The sequence below is a fragment of the Tarenaya hassleriana genome, unplaced genomic scaffold (assembly GCF_000463585.1).
Source record: "Tarenaya hassleriana unplaced genomic scaffold, ASM46358v1 Cleome19, whole genome shotgun sequence".
Lineage (NCBI taxonomy): Eukaryota > Viridiplantae > Streptophyta > Magnoliopsida > Brassicales > Cleomaceae > Tarenaya > Tarenaya hassleriana.
In genome coordinates, this window is record NW_010965304.1 from 2,569,061 (window position 1) to 2,583,899 (window position 14,839).

At 36.2% G+C, this 14,839-nt stretch overlaps 2 protein-coding genes across 8 annotated transcripts; one reads left to right on the forward strand and one right to left on the reverse strand.

Moving 5' to 3' along the window:
• Positions 1-3,209: 3,209 nt before the first annotated feature.
• Positions 3,210-5,990, forward strand: LOC104811216 (thermospermine synthase ACAULIS5). The gene is made up of 10 exons (XM_010537853.2): positions 3,210-3,476; positions 3,624-3,690; positions 3,938-4,032; positions 4,183-4,285; positions 4,417-4,505; positions 4,661-4,817; positions 4,932-5,007; positions 5,107-5,165; positions 5,245-5,381; positions 5,682-5,990. The coding sequence occupies exons 1-10, from the start codon at positions 3,316-3,318 to the stop codon at positions 5,761-5,763; spliced, it is 1,026 nt and encodes a 341-aa protein (XP_010536155.1). The 5' UTR covers positions 3,210-3,315; the 3' UTR covers positions 5,764-5,990.
• A 591-nt stretch (positions 5,991-6,581) lies between these two features.
• Positions 6,582-10,767, reverse strand: LOC104811217 (mechanosensitive ion channel protein 10-like). 7 transcript variants are annotated; one of them, XM_019202244.1, is made up of 6 exons: positions 10,564-10,767; positions 8,394-9,852; positions 8,171-8,291; positions 7,636-7,929; positions 7,319-7,521; positions 6,582-7,055 (listed from the first exon to the last, which is right to left on the reverse strand). In XM_019202244.1, the coding sequence occupies exons 2-6, from the start codon at positions 9,818-9,820 to the stop codon at positions 6,818-6,820; spliced, it is 2,283 nt and encodes a 760-aa protein (XP_019057789.1). In that variant the 5' UTR covers positions 9,821-9,852; positions 10,564-10,767; the 3' UTR covers positions 6,582-6,817. The 7 variants fall into 7 exon arrangements, with proteins under 7 accessions (XP_019057789.1, XP_010536162.1, XP_010536159.1 ...); XM_010537860.2 differs by having other exon boundaries at positions 10,369-10,767; XM_010537857.2 differs by having other exon boundaries at positions 10,356-10,767.
• Between the last annotated feature and the right edge of the window lie 4,072 nt (positions 10,768-14,839).

The window sequence follows — 14,839 nt, forward strand, 5'->3', positions numbered from 1 at the left end:
CCAATTCATACTAATGAATATCGATCATGGTTCGCGTGATTTTATTTGGAAGTATCAAAATATTCCTTAATTTTGATTATATATATATATATATATATATATTTGTTACTATTATTGCTTTTTTCTGTTGGTATTTGATGAATATTGACTTTATGTAAAAATTTGATTTGTTATACATATGCTGATTTTGGGCTTATATTTAATAACTTTAAAAAGAAAAAGCATCGGCGCATCTATCATAAAATTGCGAAAAGAGGTCGGACGAAGTTTTGGACGAAAAGAAAAATACTTTTATAAAAAAGAAATATAAAAAAATACTTTTATGGAAATTATAGATCTATTCCGTAACAAATCTGAAAAACCAATTTATTGGAGGGGTCAAAACTTTTCAAATTGAGAAGACCAGAAAATGATAAAACATATTAGAATTACATATCAAATTATTAAAAAGTAATATTATAATTTAATAAAGGCAAATGCCAGCGTATATTTTTTTGCAAATAATCTTGAAATTAAAATTTCTGCCTGGTTATTAAGAATTTGGTAAAAAGACCTTCTATGGTTGATGCTTTCCAACCTTTGCATGACCCGACAAACCACACACTCCTGTTTTTGGTGCTTCGATGTTTATCTTTGTTTTTGACCTTCCTAAACCTTTTTACTATTTCAATGGTTTTTTTTTTATAAATTAGAGATTATGTTAGGGTTGAGCATTTTGGTTCGGTTCGTACCATTCAAAATTTTTGAATTGTATGTTTTTTATGAAACCGAATTTTTCGGAACCGGACTAAACTTTATAAAATTTCTGGAAAAAAACGAAATTTTCTTAAAAAAATCTATTTTTTTAAATAAAAACCAAAATCGAACCGTATTGAAATTGGAACCGAACCGAACCGAACAATATACGATATTCATTTGGTACAGATTTTAGAATACTAAATAAATCATTTTCGAACTGAGAACGGAATCGATCCCAAAATGGCCACCCCTAATTTATGTTACATATGATACAAACACGGTATACACAACACATATACATACACATACATATATGTATGTCTCTCTATACATACACACACAATCCCACATGAAACGTACATGAAAATCGTAGTGGGAGAGATCTTCATGATCTTTTGCACACAAATTCAAGAGGATTTCGAGGATGATGGTGATGATGATGATGATGATGATGATGGCCCTCGAGTGGAGTTTCCAACAACACTATCATACACTTTCGAGTGGATTATCTTCACGCTTAATAGTGCAAACATCCCTTTTGTCCTCCTCACACACCTATCTGTGGTCCCCTCTCGCGCTCTTATTGTCCCTAGACGTCAATAATATCTAATCTTTCATTATATGTCAATTACTTTATAGTTAACATATCAGCCTGAAGTATTTTATAACAAATTCTATATCTATTATAAATAGCAAATTCGAATATCTGGTGAAGTTTATGCCAAAAATATCTAGTGAAGTTCCTTAATCTAATTAAAAGTTGCAAACTTTCACACCTTTATTTATATCGTATATAACAATATATAATAATTAAAAATAAATATAAAAAACTAATTACATAATAGTTAAGTTTTACAGATAATTTTATTTCAATGATATTAGGATATATATATATATATTCCAAATTTTATTCGTATAAATATTATTGAGAATAAAATAAGTAGTAATAATACATAATGACAATATTAGGATATATATAATTTATATACTAAATGAAAGTAAAACAAATAGTAAAATCTTTGTGGTAATTTGTAGGAACAGCCATCAAATTGGAATAGATAATTTTTTTTTATAGTATTCAAAATAAAAATATAACTACTCTACATCTACACCGTACATTATTATTAATTCGAATGCAATACACTAGCAAAATTTACTTGTTTTTCTTCTTTTGTAATTAAATGGTAATTTCAATTTCACCAAATCCACACAGAAGGTGCCAAGTGTACAACTTGCCACGTATAACAAGACAGCGGGCCCCGCCAACCTCCCGGTAAACCTTTTCCTCCCCATGATGTGTTTTTTTTTGTTTGCCTTTTTTCGTTTCTGCCTTTAAAGAAAAAAGAAAAGAAAAGAAAAAGGCATTATCCTAAAAAAAAAAAAAAAAAAAAAAAAAAAAAAACCAAACATGAGTCTGCGCGTGCTCTCTCATGATGCGTGTTAGTGCTGTGCGTATATGTATTCCACAGCAGAATCCTCCAAATCCTCACTTGGAATTTGGTATATATATATATATATATATATAGTCGTTGGTATTATTGTATATCGCACTCTCTAATTAATTATTTTCTCTTTTTTCTCACACTAAATTGGTCTCCACCAAACGAAGAAAATATCATTTTGCTATATAGCATTATCGCATATCTATTATTATTTTCCTCGCAATCGAAATGTGTTTATATTGTGTGTGTGTATATATATATATACAGTATAGGTCTCCCCTTATTACATCAACAAGTATATATATTGTGGGAACATATTATTTTGTATTATTGTATCTTATTTACATACATGAAAAAAAAAATGAACACGAAAAAATATTTATGATCAAACAATTATTCTCTTGATATGTATGCAAAATTGAAAATAGAGAAAAAAAAGACATAAAATGATGCGAGAGTCCCCTATTATCATGAAATGGATGAGGAAGAATAAAATAAAAAGATATATGCGCATATGTAATAATTGTGAGAAAATGTTAAAAATGGCCAATAGGGCAGAAACCAATTTAGCACGCGGCATAAATTCTGGCAGAAGATCTATGAGTTTGTCTGTCACAATCATTACTCGTGCAAGCGTTGCATATATTCTCCCAATCTCATATACACACACATATATTTGCACATTATACAAAAAAACATATTATCATCAATAAAATAACTATATTTGTTGTTTTTTTAAAGAAGAAAACCCAAGTTATTGTCAACAAATATTTTACTCATTTTGTTACTAAAATTTGAATATGTTAATTACTTAAGTATCCAAATCAAACTTTTGTACATTAGATTCCTTTTGGTATCATATTAAACATATATATATATATATATACATACAGTCTTTGTGTGTCTCTTTAATATGTGGCTCTACAAAAAAAAAATTATAATAATGATAAATAAAACATTATTTTGTTTTGGAGTTGTGATGATATTTCTCAAAAAAGGCTCAAGGAAGATTCTATAAAAAGCCACGGCGTCTCTCTCTCGGACATCCCAAACTCAAAGCATAACTTTCACCTTCTGTCTTCATCATCTTCAACCCTTGTTCTTCTGTAATCTTTGCAGAACATTCAAGAAAAAAATGGGTGAAGCAGTAGAGATTATGTACGGAAATGGGTTCCCAGAGATTCACAAAGACACGAAGACGATGAACCAGAACCTCCTCTGCACCAAACAGCAAGACATTTTCTGGTACGAAGAAACCATTGACGATGACCTCAAGTGGTGCTTTGCTCTCAACAGGTGCTTCTGTTCTTCTCTCTCTCTCTCTCTCTTTTTTAATAAAAAATGTTTATTTTCTTCTGTTATTTGATGTAATTAATTATATATAATAATATTGGTTTTGATTATATGATGTTTAATCTCTCTCTATTTTTTTTTTGTGGGCAGTGTTCTTCACAAGGGAACCAGTGAATACCAAGACATTGCTTTGTTGGACACCAAACGGTTTGGAAAGGTTTACCCTTTTTTCTTTTTAATTATTTTTCCCAAACCTTTGATTTTTTTTTATTTGTTCTGTAACCCTAGCTATTTATAAACTCTACTACTACTACTACTACTACTACTATTATATTATATTATTATTATTACTACTAAAACATTTCGTTTATTCGAATTTTGCATGTACTAAAAAAATGCTGAAGTAATTATCGATTCTTTTGTTTTTCTTCTTGTTATTAAATTATATAAAAAAATAACTACAGGTGCTTGTGATTGATGGGAAAATGCAAAGTGCGGAGAGAGATGAATTTATTTACCACGAGTGTTTGATCCACCCTGCCCTACTCTGCCACCAAAAGTAATCTCATATTTCTCATTTTCATTTTCCTATATATATATATATTCCATTTATTTTCTAAAATATTCAATAAACCATATTTTATATATTTGTATAATTCATAGCTTAACGTTTGTTTTTTTTAAATATTTATATTATGGGTTCTAAAAGCCCAAAGACAGTATTCATAATGGGAGGTGGCGAGGGCTCCGCTGCGAGGGAAGCACTCAAACACAAGACCATTGAGAAAGTGGTCATGTGTGACATTGATCAGGTCATTTTTTTTCATTTTATCTTCTATATATTATGAATTATAATTCTTGGACATTAAATATAATTCTTCAAATTTCCAAAATTTAATTCATTGATTATTGATAAAAACCAAAATTTGATTTTTTTTTGCAGGAAGTGGTGGATTTCTGCAGGAGATTCCTCACCATTAACAGCGAGGCCTTTTGCAGCAAGAAGCTTGATCTCATCATTAATGATGCCAAGTAAGCAAAAAACAACTTGCAGAATTTCTTCATTTATATATACATACATATATTTGCACATAGATTCTAGAATCTAGCATTGGAATCTTCGTTTATTTATTGATTATTTAGTTTAATGAAAAAATATTATTTTTCAAATTTGTAAAAAATTGAAGGGCTGAGTTGGAGAAAAGGGAAGAGAAATTCGATATAATAGTGGGGGATTTAGCCGACCCGGTAGAAGGTGGGCCCTGTTTTCAGCTCTATACCAAATCCTTCTATGAGAAAACCCTCAAGACCAAGCTCAACTCCAATGGCATTTTCGTCACTCAGGTAAATTAATTGTCTTAAAAAAACATTTTTCGATATAAATTATTAAAATGGTGTAACAAAAGGGTATCTATTTATTCGTTTGATTTTGAATTTTTATTTCATTTTTTGTAATAGTCTGGACCGGCAGGAATCTTCACCCACAAGGAGGTCTTCACATCAATCTACAACACCATGAAGCAAGTCTTCAAGTGTAAGCCTCTTATCCATTCCAAAGGTTTAACGTTGACTAAAAAATGTCAACACTAAATGATCACATCAAAACATCATACGGATTTTTTGAACTATACAGATGTGAAGGCGTATACTGCTCATGTGCCATCTTTCGCGGATACATGGGGATGGGTTATGGTACGTGAAACCAGATCAAAACTTTGCCTATGACATTCTTATTTCAATTTCATATCGTTTTATTTCGATGATTTCGTAGGCATCGGATGAACCGTTTTCGATCGATGTCGAGGAAATTGATAGGAGAATCGAAGAGAGAGTTGATGGAGAATTGCTCTATTTGAATGGTGCCTCTTTGCTCTCTGCTGCCACTCTCAACAAGACCATCTCTATCGCGTAAGTCTCTCTTTTTTGTTGCGAATTTATCATACCGTACCGGAAAAAACCGAACCGGAATTGAAATTTGGTTATCAGTCTTCTCTAATGTCGGAAAATGATCAAACACGAGTGAACCTAAACCGGGAAAAACCAGATATACCAAGCTAAGGTTTTGTTTTTTTGGTCCGGTTCGCTGTTGATTTGACTTGTGAATTCCGGTTTTGGCATTAATTCAAGAGTAATTGCAAGCCCTTTTATTTTATATCAAAGCAAAAATTGCATTAATTGATATATTTTTTATTGGGTATAAAAATTCAGGCTGGAGAATGAGACCGACGTTTATACCGAAGATAATCCGATATTTATTCATGGTCATGGTGTGGCGTACCGGAATACTTGAAGGGACTAATGTACAGACGCATTCTAAGTGAAGACATTAAAAATATTATTAGAGGAAAAAAATGAAAGAAATGAAAAAAAAAACCCTGAAGAAATCCTCTCTCCCTTGTCTTTATCAAGATGATATGTTATATGTTGGCTTCACTTGTTTACTGCTTTATTTTATAAGATTTTCTTTGTTTGCATTTCATATCTATTTTCTCCGGTTCAATGTGTTTTGTTATCAAATTCGGTATGGTTTCGTATGGTACTAAACCGATCTAACTCTTCTGCGGTTTCTCCAGTTCGGTTTTGTTATCCTAGACCGTTGGTCTAGAGAGAACCGGTATTCAGAAATATTTTTGGACCAGAGATGGCAACTATGTCTGAGAAATTTATTCCAATTTTTGAGTGGACATGATACCAAAGAGCCGGTTCAATTGGTTAATTGGTAACCGGACTCCGGTTTACATAAATGCATTCTTTCCGCCAGGCGCCAGTAATGTCTGATGTCGTTTTCTAGGATAAGTCATGATAAAATTGGAAAAGCCAAACCATAGATGAAAATTTGGACTTGCTTTACATAGACTAATAATCATAGATATTTCTGTGAATGATCAACGTTCGGTATTGAATTAAACCGGTGGTGATCCTGTTATTGAGATTGGTTCATCAAATCAGTCCATCCGGTTGGTTATCATGGTCGAATAATATTAGTTTAATCGTCCATTACCAAATTCAAAATTAATTTTTCCATTTGAAGATCGGTTTGGTTACCAATTATTTGGAATTAGTATTTGAAAACAAACCAAACCGGTTCTTTCAACAGAAAAACCGAAATAAAACAAAAACTTTGAATCTCTGATATAATCTCAAGCTCACAAAACGGTATAGTTTTTCCAGCATTTCACCAAACCGACCATAGCCGTACCGGACTCATTACTACCTAACCGAACCAACACAAATCTGGTAAGTGACCTACTACAATCGAGTAACAAAAAGCCAACCATTCCGTACCGGTTCAAGACTCCAAAATGAATAACCGGGAAATATATTTCTCATTTCCATGCCTTCTTTTACCTTTGGCTGAGATGTACTTCTTGAGGAAGGAGACTGTAATCGATGTGAAGATCCTCGAACATTTTCTTGATGGCGATGACAAGCTCGGTTCTTCTGATGTTCCGCTCGCGGTATTCTTGGAACGTGATCGTGTGGTTGCTGTATAGAGCCATCTTCAGTTTGTTCACGTTCTCGATCTCTTTCACCACCACCGTGTGGTTTGGCTGCCAGTGTTGCGGGTTCTGCTCCAAGTACCTGATCAAACAAAAAACCCGAAAAATTCTCGTCAAGATGCTCAGGATCAGATCTTTGCATAAAAAAACAGTTCCGGTCATAACTCTAAACCTTCATATGCTTCAGTTCAAGTGATTCAAGAATCAGTTTCTTGAATCCATATACACTTTGGCATGAGGGATACAATCTGGGTGAAGTCAAGATGAGATTTTGCAGGATACCCTTTCACGCAAACTTTACAAAAAAGAAGACGGAAGAGAAGACGGGTAAATCTTGATGCTTACTGGGCAATTTTTTCTTTGAGACGGGCTATTTTCTCAACCGGTGTTGAGAATGCGATGGAGAACTCTACTGTATCCCCCATCTCGGGACTTCTGTAGTAATTGCTGATGGGTTTGGTGGCCAGAACCGCGTTTGGATAGAACACTTTCTCATTGTCAAGCTTCAGAAACACTGTCGTTAACAGGTTCATCTCTTCAACCATAAGCTGTGAGATTAAAAAAGAAGACGAAAACAATCGAAACATGAAAGTTTTTTCAGATTTGATAGCCAAGAAACAGTTGACGCCAGGAGAAAAAAGATGAATTTTGTCTTGATTTACCGGAATGCCATCAACGACACAACGGTCACCAACATCAAATGGGTGCATCACAAACACAAACACCATGGATTCAAAGAGGTTCTTGCAGGTGCTTCCGATCATAAAAGCCAGAGCCACTATTTGGGTCGAAAAGAAAACAAGAACCTTTGTTGTTGCTACCTCCAGAAGGAGCAACAAAATGACAACTGTAACAATCACCAAGACCACAGATACGAGTTTGTTTAACTGCTTAACGGCTGTCTTTGTGTCGGTTATTGAATGTGCCAGAGCTTTCCGGCTCGTGTAAACCTTAACCTGTTAAATGGGAAGACAAAATAAGAGTAAAGATGAAACCATTTTAAACTTTATCATCTATGAAACTATATCATAGATCTTTAGAGGGAGAATAATTTGCCGACCCCAAATGAACTTGGGAATGAGGCGATGTTGTCGTCGTTGTTTAGAGGGAGAATAAACAGAAAAATTTCTGAAAACTTGACAGTTTCCTGTAGTTAGAAATTTAAATTCTGCTTGAGAAAGTGTTTCAAGGACTTACCACCCACTCTGTAAGAGCTCTTCGTACAATTTTCCCAGTCTCGGCACCTTCAAACAACGGGAATATAAGATCTACCTCTTCCTTAATCATGAACCTCATCAGGTCATCTTCGTCGATGTAACTACAAAAAATGAAGGCAAGTCCAAGATTATGAGGATTTCATCAGGGATCGAGAAGAAAAATGGGCAAAAAGAGTTGGAAGCGTAATGGGTATTGTTCTTACTCATGACCCGGTTTAGCAACATTCTTGAATACATCATAGGCAGCAGCCACAGCCTCCATTTCACTTGTGATCTCTTTATCAGAATGCTCTTGCCCGTCGGCATAAGTAGTTTCGTCCAACGTGTTAGAGATAGTTGAGAGACCTGAAGTTCTGACCGCTTCAACCAAAATCCGCATTGTCCAAGCAGAAACCTTCTCTTGCTTAATCTTATGAAACTTTCCCATATCGATAACTTTTTTCTCTTTCACCTTTGTCCCTTTCTTGACACTTGTGAAACTAAGTCGACCCGTGCTTGGCTCACGCCCAACCCTCTCAGCCTCTTCGATAAGCGGAGGTCCAGAGAGGGTCTGGAGAACATATTGATGGAAGATGGACTCTTGAATTCTATCGAAGAAGTTGTTGACGTTGAAATTCGAAGCTAGGATCTTCAGTAACAATGTCTTCACCAGCCAGAGAAATGCCCCGATAAGAATGGAAACTAGAGTCCAAGATATAATGTTCAGGACTTTTGTGGCTTTACGCGAGCGTTTAACTCCGGTATTGAACAACAACACCCATGTAAGAAGAACCAAACTTAGCCAAATAAAGACTTGAACACTCTTCTTCAAACCGTGGACAAAGTAGAGAACCTTCCTCCTCAAAAGGAAGTTCTTTTCTATCAGGAAGACAACGAAATGCATGAACCAATTCGTCACCAACATGCCACAAAATGTCACCATTGCAAGAACACACCATTTCCAGACCTCCAATCCCCAAACAGATTTCTTTTTCAACATATCAGCAGTTAAACTTGCAACCAGCATGCCTGCCATGCTCACAAAGACAAACATCTCGATCAAAGCCAGAGTACTAACTCTGCCACGCTTCTCTTTATTCAGTTTAACCTTTTTGTAGATTTCCTCATCTATATCTTTCTCCTCAATCTCAGCAGCTTTGCTCGGGGTCAAAGGGACTGTGGATCCGACACTCCTAGCCGACTTGTTATTCGGGGATCCGATATTAAAAGATCGTCTAGAGAAAGACCCTGCACCAAAATGTTCCCTGAGAGTTCCACCATTCTCTTCTAGCTGACTCGGGTCTATTGGATAAGCTTGTTCCACAAACCGGGACTTAGGCTTTGAGTAAACTGATCTTGCAAGGGATTTTCTACGAGTAAGACCTTCCTTACTGGGGGTTGGAACTTTCGGGGGCTTGTGAGGGCTACCGGTCAATTTCGAGATTTCGGGAGATGGGCAATTCATCATGGCCACTGCTCTTGGAGACCTGGCTGTTGTGGTTGACTCAGGTGAAACTCCTTCCTTGAAAGGGGAAGCTGGCTTTGAATCCTTTGACGCTTCTTGACCTGAAACCTCGATAACATATTCGCCTCCATTGGCGTTTTTCCTCTCAGCCATTCCTACTTCACCTCCTCCCATTGGATTCGACATGGTGTTTTGAGGGATGAATCAGGTTCTCAAACCTGAAAAAGAATGCAACTTTATCAGCTTTTTAGCCTCAACCAAGCCTCAATGGCAACTGTAGCTCCTTCCATCAAACCTAATCCTAGAAACGCAAAGACGAGCAATGTACCAGTTCCTATCATTGATCAAGAACCTTTTTTCCCAAAATGGAGAAAGTTTTCAGAAGCTTAATTCCCAAAATGGGGACCTCCGGTACCCACCTCAGCTTTCAAAATCTGACCCTAAACCCGAAGACCAGATACTGCTCATTGCACACATCCAGAAAGAAACATTTTTAATGGGAAAAGCCTGAATTTTTACAATATTCAAAACCCCAGGAACCTCTTGGGAAACCCACAATTTGTCCAACTAAAGCAACAAGAAAGATCGAAACTTTCCAGGGAAAAAGCACACTTACAAGGGAAAACCAACACTTTCCAAGAAAAAAAAAACATAATCAGCAAAACCTGATCAAACATACGGAATGATAGAGACTCTTAATGGGAGGCAGGTACGTGCTCACAATAACTTCTCACCAAACCCAGCTCTTGCACCAGAAAGACCTTCCAGAGGAAAAACTATGATGCCACTATGAATCAGAGCACAGTATGTATAGTGGAAAAATCGATAACGAAATCGAATAATTTGTGGGAGAAAGATCCAATGGGATCCACAACGATCACGAATTAAGCAGTGGGCATCGAAAAAGAGTTAGTGGGTATTTTTATTACACTTTCTTTAGACTCGAGAAAGTGGGATGACACAACAAGCTACAATGACACAACAGAACCGCCATTGGGACAAAACATCAGAGCAGATGGCTTCATGAAAATAAAAAAAACCCAGAAAAGATGAATCAGGAAATAAAGCAAATCGAGAAAGAGAGAGAGAAAACGAGAGGAGGGAAAAGTAAAGAGAAACAACAGAAGATCGTCGGACAAAGACAAGAAGGAAGAGCCGAGAATTCTTTATTCTTCACATTAGGGGGAAAAAAAAAGTTTAAAACTTTTGTTTTCAACCTTTAATGCATTTGAAAGGGGATTAAATACCAACCAAAGTCTTAAAGTTAAAACTTAAAACCACGCTATATTAAACTATTGTTAAGTTTACATGAAAAAGAAAGAAATACACGTGACTGCAAAAATCTCATATTTAGATTATAATTTTATAAGATTTTTTTTTTTTTAGGTTTTGGAGATTTTCTGTAATTATGTTTACAATTATTAGACTTTTAATTATTCTAGCATTTACAGATAGATATTATATTTTAATGAATTAAATATCTAAACTATAAAAATAAAATAAAATCTAATATTGCGATAATTTTATAAAAAATATTTTTTTGTTACGCTCTTCAAATTTAATGAGGCTGAATACGATTGCTTGATAATAAAATTATAATCTGGATAAATGATGTGTTGTCGGTTGAATGTGTCGCTTTTTAAATTTGTTTTTTTTAATAGACGAATCTAAAAAGTCCAATGTTTTGGTGAAATTGGGTAGTACGAAAATAACAACTGGAAAAAAAAATGGCGCACAAAGGCAATATGTTATATGTATGCGAAATAAAATACCTTATTTAACTAATATTAATATTTAAAAAAAATAGTAACTATAATTTTCTGAAATATTCTTTATATGATCCGAAAATGAAAATATACATAATACATTTATCATAATTTAAAATGCGTTTAATAAACACTAATCCTCCACGATTTTAACGTGTTCATGGGTGCATGCATGGGCTGATAGTGGTGGGGATAAGCCATGTGGCCCAAACCAGATCTCCATCGATTTTTTTAAAAAATATTTAAAAAATAAAGTCCAAACGATAAATATAAAATTTCGATTTTTGTATTTCCCATTGATTTATGAATTTTCAAATTGATTTTGAGCGGAAATCTGCAGCTCCTTGCCACCCACATGGCCATTATGTCACGGCACTTCAAATTTTTACCATCCGTCAAATAATTATAAAATTTATGGCGTTTCATGACAACAGCTAATATATATACATATATGGCAATAGAGTTTTGGTCCAATCATATAATAAAGTTTTTTTACTATTCCACGAATTTGATTAGAGAGGGATTAATGCACAAGGGTGGGTCCAAATCCATTAATTTGAGCTTTAATTATGCATTTGCAAACGCCATGGTCACAAGCGGCTCCCCATCCAAAGCAAATGACGAACCCACAATCTTTATCCGTACTGCACTTCGTCCCCTTCCCACCTTCTTCCACGAGCTCTCTCGTGCATGCCACATCTACCACCATAATCAAAACGTTAGATACATATATATGTATGCACGTGTATAAATATTCATATATATATATAAACACACACTCATGGGTTGAATACATTATATAGTATGGAAAGTGTTGAGAAGACATTTACAAGATGACGTTATCAACAGAGCGAAGAGGACTAGGGTTGCGATGTAAGCCTTCGACATTTTAGAAAAAAAAATTTAAAATAAAAATAAAAAGGATTTAGAATTTGAATTTTTAATCTTGTATTCAAGAGTGAGATTATATGTGTTTATATACACAAAACAATGACAACATGTCCTTAATTTAGGCTTATTATATGAAAACATGTTCCTAGTTTTAAGAAAATTAAGACAAAACAATCAAATCATATAATTTGAATGTTTTTAATCTTGTATTCAAGAGTGAGATTACATGTGTTTATATACACAAAACAATGCCAACATGTCCTTAATTTACGCTTATTATATGAAAACATGTTCCTAGTTTTAAGGAAAGACAAAACAATCAAATCCCTAGATTTAAGCATATCACTATTATGCCCCCGCAATATCAATATCGGATGAGAAGCCGATCTTGGACCGTAAAAACTCGAATCGGTGATGAGGAAGGGGTTTGGTGAGCGCATCAGCAAGTTGATCTGCTGAAGAGACATGAGAGACTCGAAGTTTGTTGGCCTGAACAAGTCCGCGAATGTAATGATAGTCAATAGCAATGTGTTTCATCCGAGAGTGGAACGCCGGGTTCGCCGAGAGATAAGTGGCACCAATGTTATCGTAGTAGATAACCGGCATGGGAGAGATAGAGACACCAAGCTCAGATAGAAGTGAGACAAGCCACTGAACATCTGAAGCAGTAGTGGAAACCGATTTATACTTAGCTTCGATTGAAGACTTGGCAGCAAATCATTGCTTCTTGGAGGACCATGAGATGGGGTTGTGGCCGAGATATATAATGTGAGCTCCAGTGGAGGTGAAGTCATCACGATTGCCACCCCAGTCGGCATCCAAAAAAGCGTGAAACGACAGAGATGTGGAGCTGGAGAGAAAGATACCAAGGGTGCGAGTTCCACTGAGATAACGGAGAACACGCTTCAGAGCTTGCCAATGATCCGAGGTTGGTCGATGTATGAATTGCGATAACTTGTTGACGGTAAAAGCAATGTCAGGGCGAGTAAATAGGAGGTATTGGAGACTGCCCAAAATTTGTCGGAAGTCGGTAGGATCATCAAGAGGAGTGTCAGAGTGAAAGTGGAGGGCCGACGTGGAGGGCATGAGAGTCGGCACGGGATTTGCCGAGGCCATATTATGTAGGGGTGGGCACGGGCGGGTACCCGGACTTTTTAGGGTATCTCGATCTCGGTCTCGATCTCATCGTGTTTTATAATGAAATGTCTCGTTCTCTATCTCACGAAGCCCGGGTACCCGTGACTCGGATACCCGCCACACGAGATCGGGTACTCGCGAGATCCGATCGCGAGATCCAAACCCGTGAGTGACTTAAAAAAATCTGTGCAGAATCTTTCCCAGCATCAACAACGAAACCGAGGCCGAGATTCGAACAGAGACGGATTCGAACATCAACACTACAAATGAAATCTTACCCGAACAGAGAGAGAGCAAGACAGAGACGAGGCAGTCGAGCAGAGGGGGAATAAAGTTGTGAAATAAGCCAGACAAGGCAGAGTGGAACAGAGACGAGGGAGGCAGATTCGAACAGAGAGACGGAGAAAATCGAAGGCGGAGAAAGAGGAGAACACCGAATAGATAGAGATAGAGACGAAGGGAGTCTGAGCACCGAAGACGAGACTAACGACAAGCTTGAGACGCAGACGACGAGACATGAAGGAGGCAAACTGAGACAGCCGGCGAAATGGACTAACGGAGGGAGACACATACGGTGGAGACGAACAGAATCGAGGGAGAGACGATGAGACGGCGAGACGACGGAAACAGAATCTATGGACCTATCCAAAAAAAGTATGTAGTGCTTCCACCATGGATGACTAAAAACAACTTCTAAGAAGGAACGAAGAGAAGACAAAGAGAGAGTGAGTCTTTGACAAAAAAAAAAAAAAGAAAAGGAGGTGAGAGGTTGACGACGATAAAGAGATTAGGTAGAATAAAATTAGGGTTAGGTTAGAATTAGGTATTTTGTAAAATTATTAAAAATAAAGGATATTTTTGGAATTTTTGAATATTATCGGGTATCCGCGAGATAACCCGTCAGAAAATCTTTAAACTCGAACCCGAACCCGAAACTCGGGTTTTTCATCTCGTTAAACCCGTTTTCTATCTTGTTATCTCACGAGTTACATGTTTTGGATACCCGTGAGACAAGGTACCAGTGAACCCGCGGGTCTCGGGTAAAAATGCCCAGCCCTAATATTATGGCATGAGAGGATGTCTGTGATGTAGCGTCGTTGCGTGAGAAGAGTTCCCTTACTTGTCCGGGTAACTTCAACACCAAGGAAGAAAGCTAGATCACTGAGATCCTTGACGGAAAAGCGTTGAGCTAAACGATCAATGAATTCTTGTACCGATGCATTGTGACTACCGGTGATAATGATGTCATCCACATAAACAAGGAGATAGATGACAACATTATCACGGTGGTAGATAAACAAAGAAGTATCAGAGAGAGAGTTACTAAACCCGGAGTGGAGGAGAAACTGGCAAAACTAATTTTACCATGCCCTCGGAGCTTGCTTAAGACCGTATAGAGCTTTGTGAAGTT

Coding starts and splice junctions, on each gene's coding strand:
- LOC104811217 (XM_019202244.1), bottom strand. CDS start 9,820: ATGTCGAATCCAATGGGAGGAGGTGAAGTAGGAATGGCTGAGAGGAAA. Junction 7,522..7,635: donor GTGTCGTTGATGGCATTCCG/GTAAATCAAGAC, acceptor TTAATCTCACAG/CTTATGGTTGAAGAGATGAA. Junction 7,056..7,318: donor CTCAAAGAAAAAATTGCCCA/GTAAGCATCAAG, acceptor TTGTTTGATCAG/GTACTTGGAGCAGAACCCGC.
- LOC104811216 (XM_010537853.2), top strand. CDS start 3,316: ATGGGTGAAGCAGTAGAGATTATGTACGGAAATGGGTTCCCAGAGATT. Junction 4,818..4,931: donor ATGGCATTTTCGTCACTCAG/GTAAATTAATTG, acceptor TTTTTGTAATAG/TCTGGACCGGCAGGAATCTT. Junction 5,008..5,106: donor CATGAAGCAAGTCTTCAAGT/GTAAGCCTCTTA, acceptor TGAACTATACAG/ATGTGAAGGCGTATACTGCT.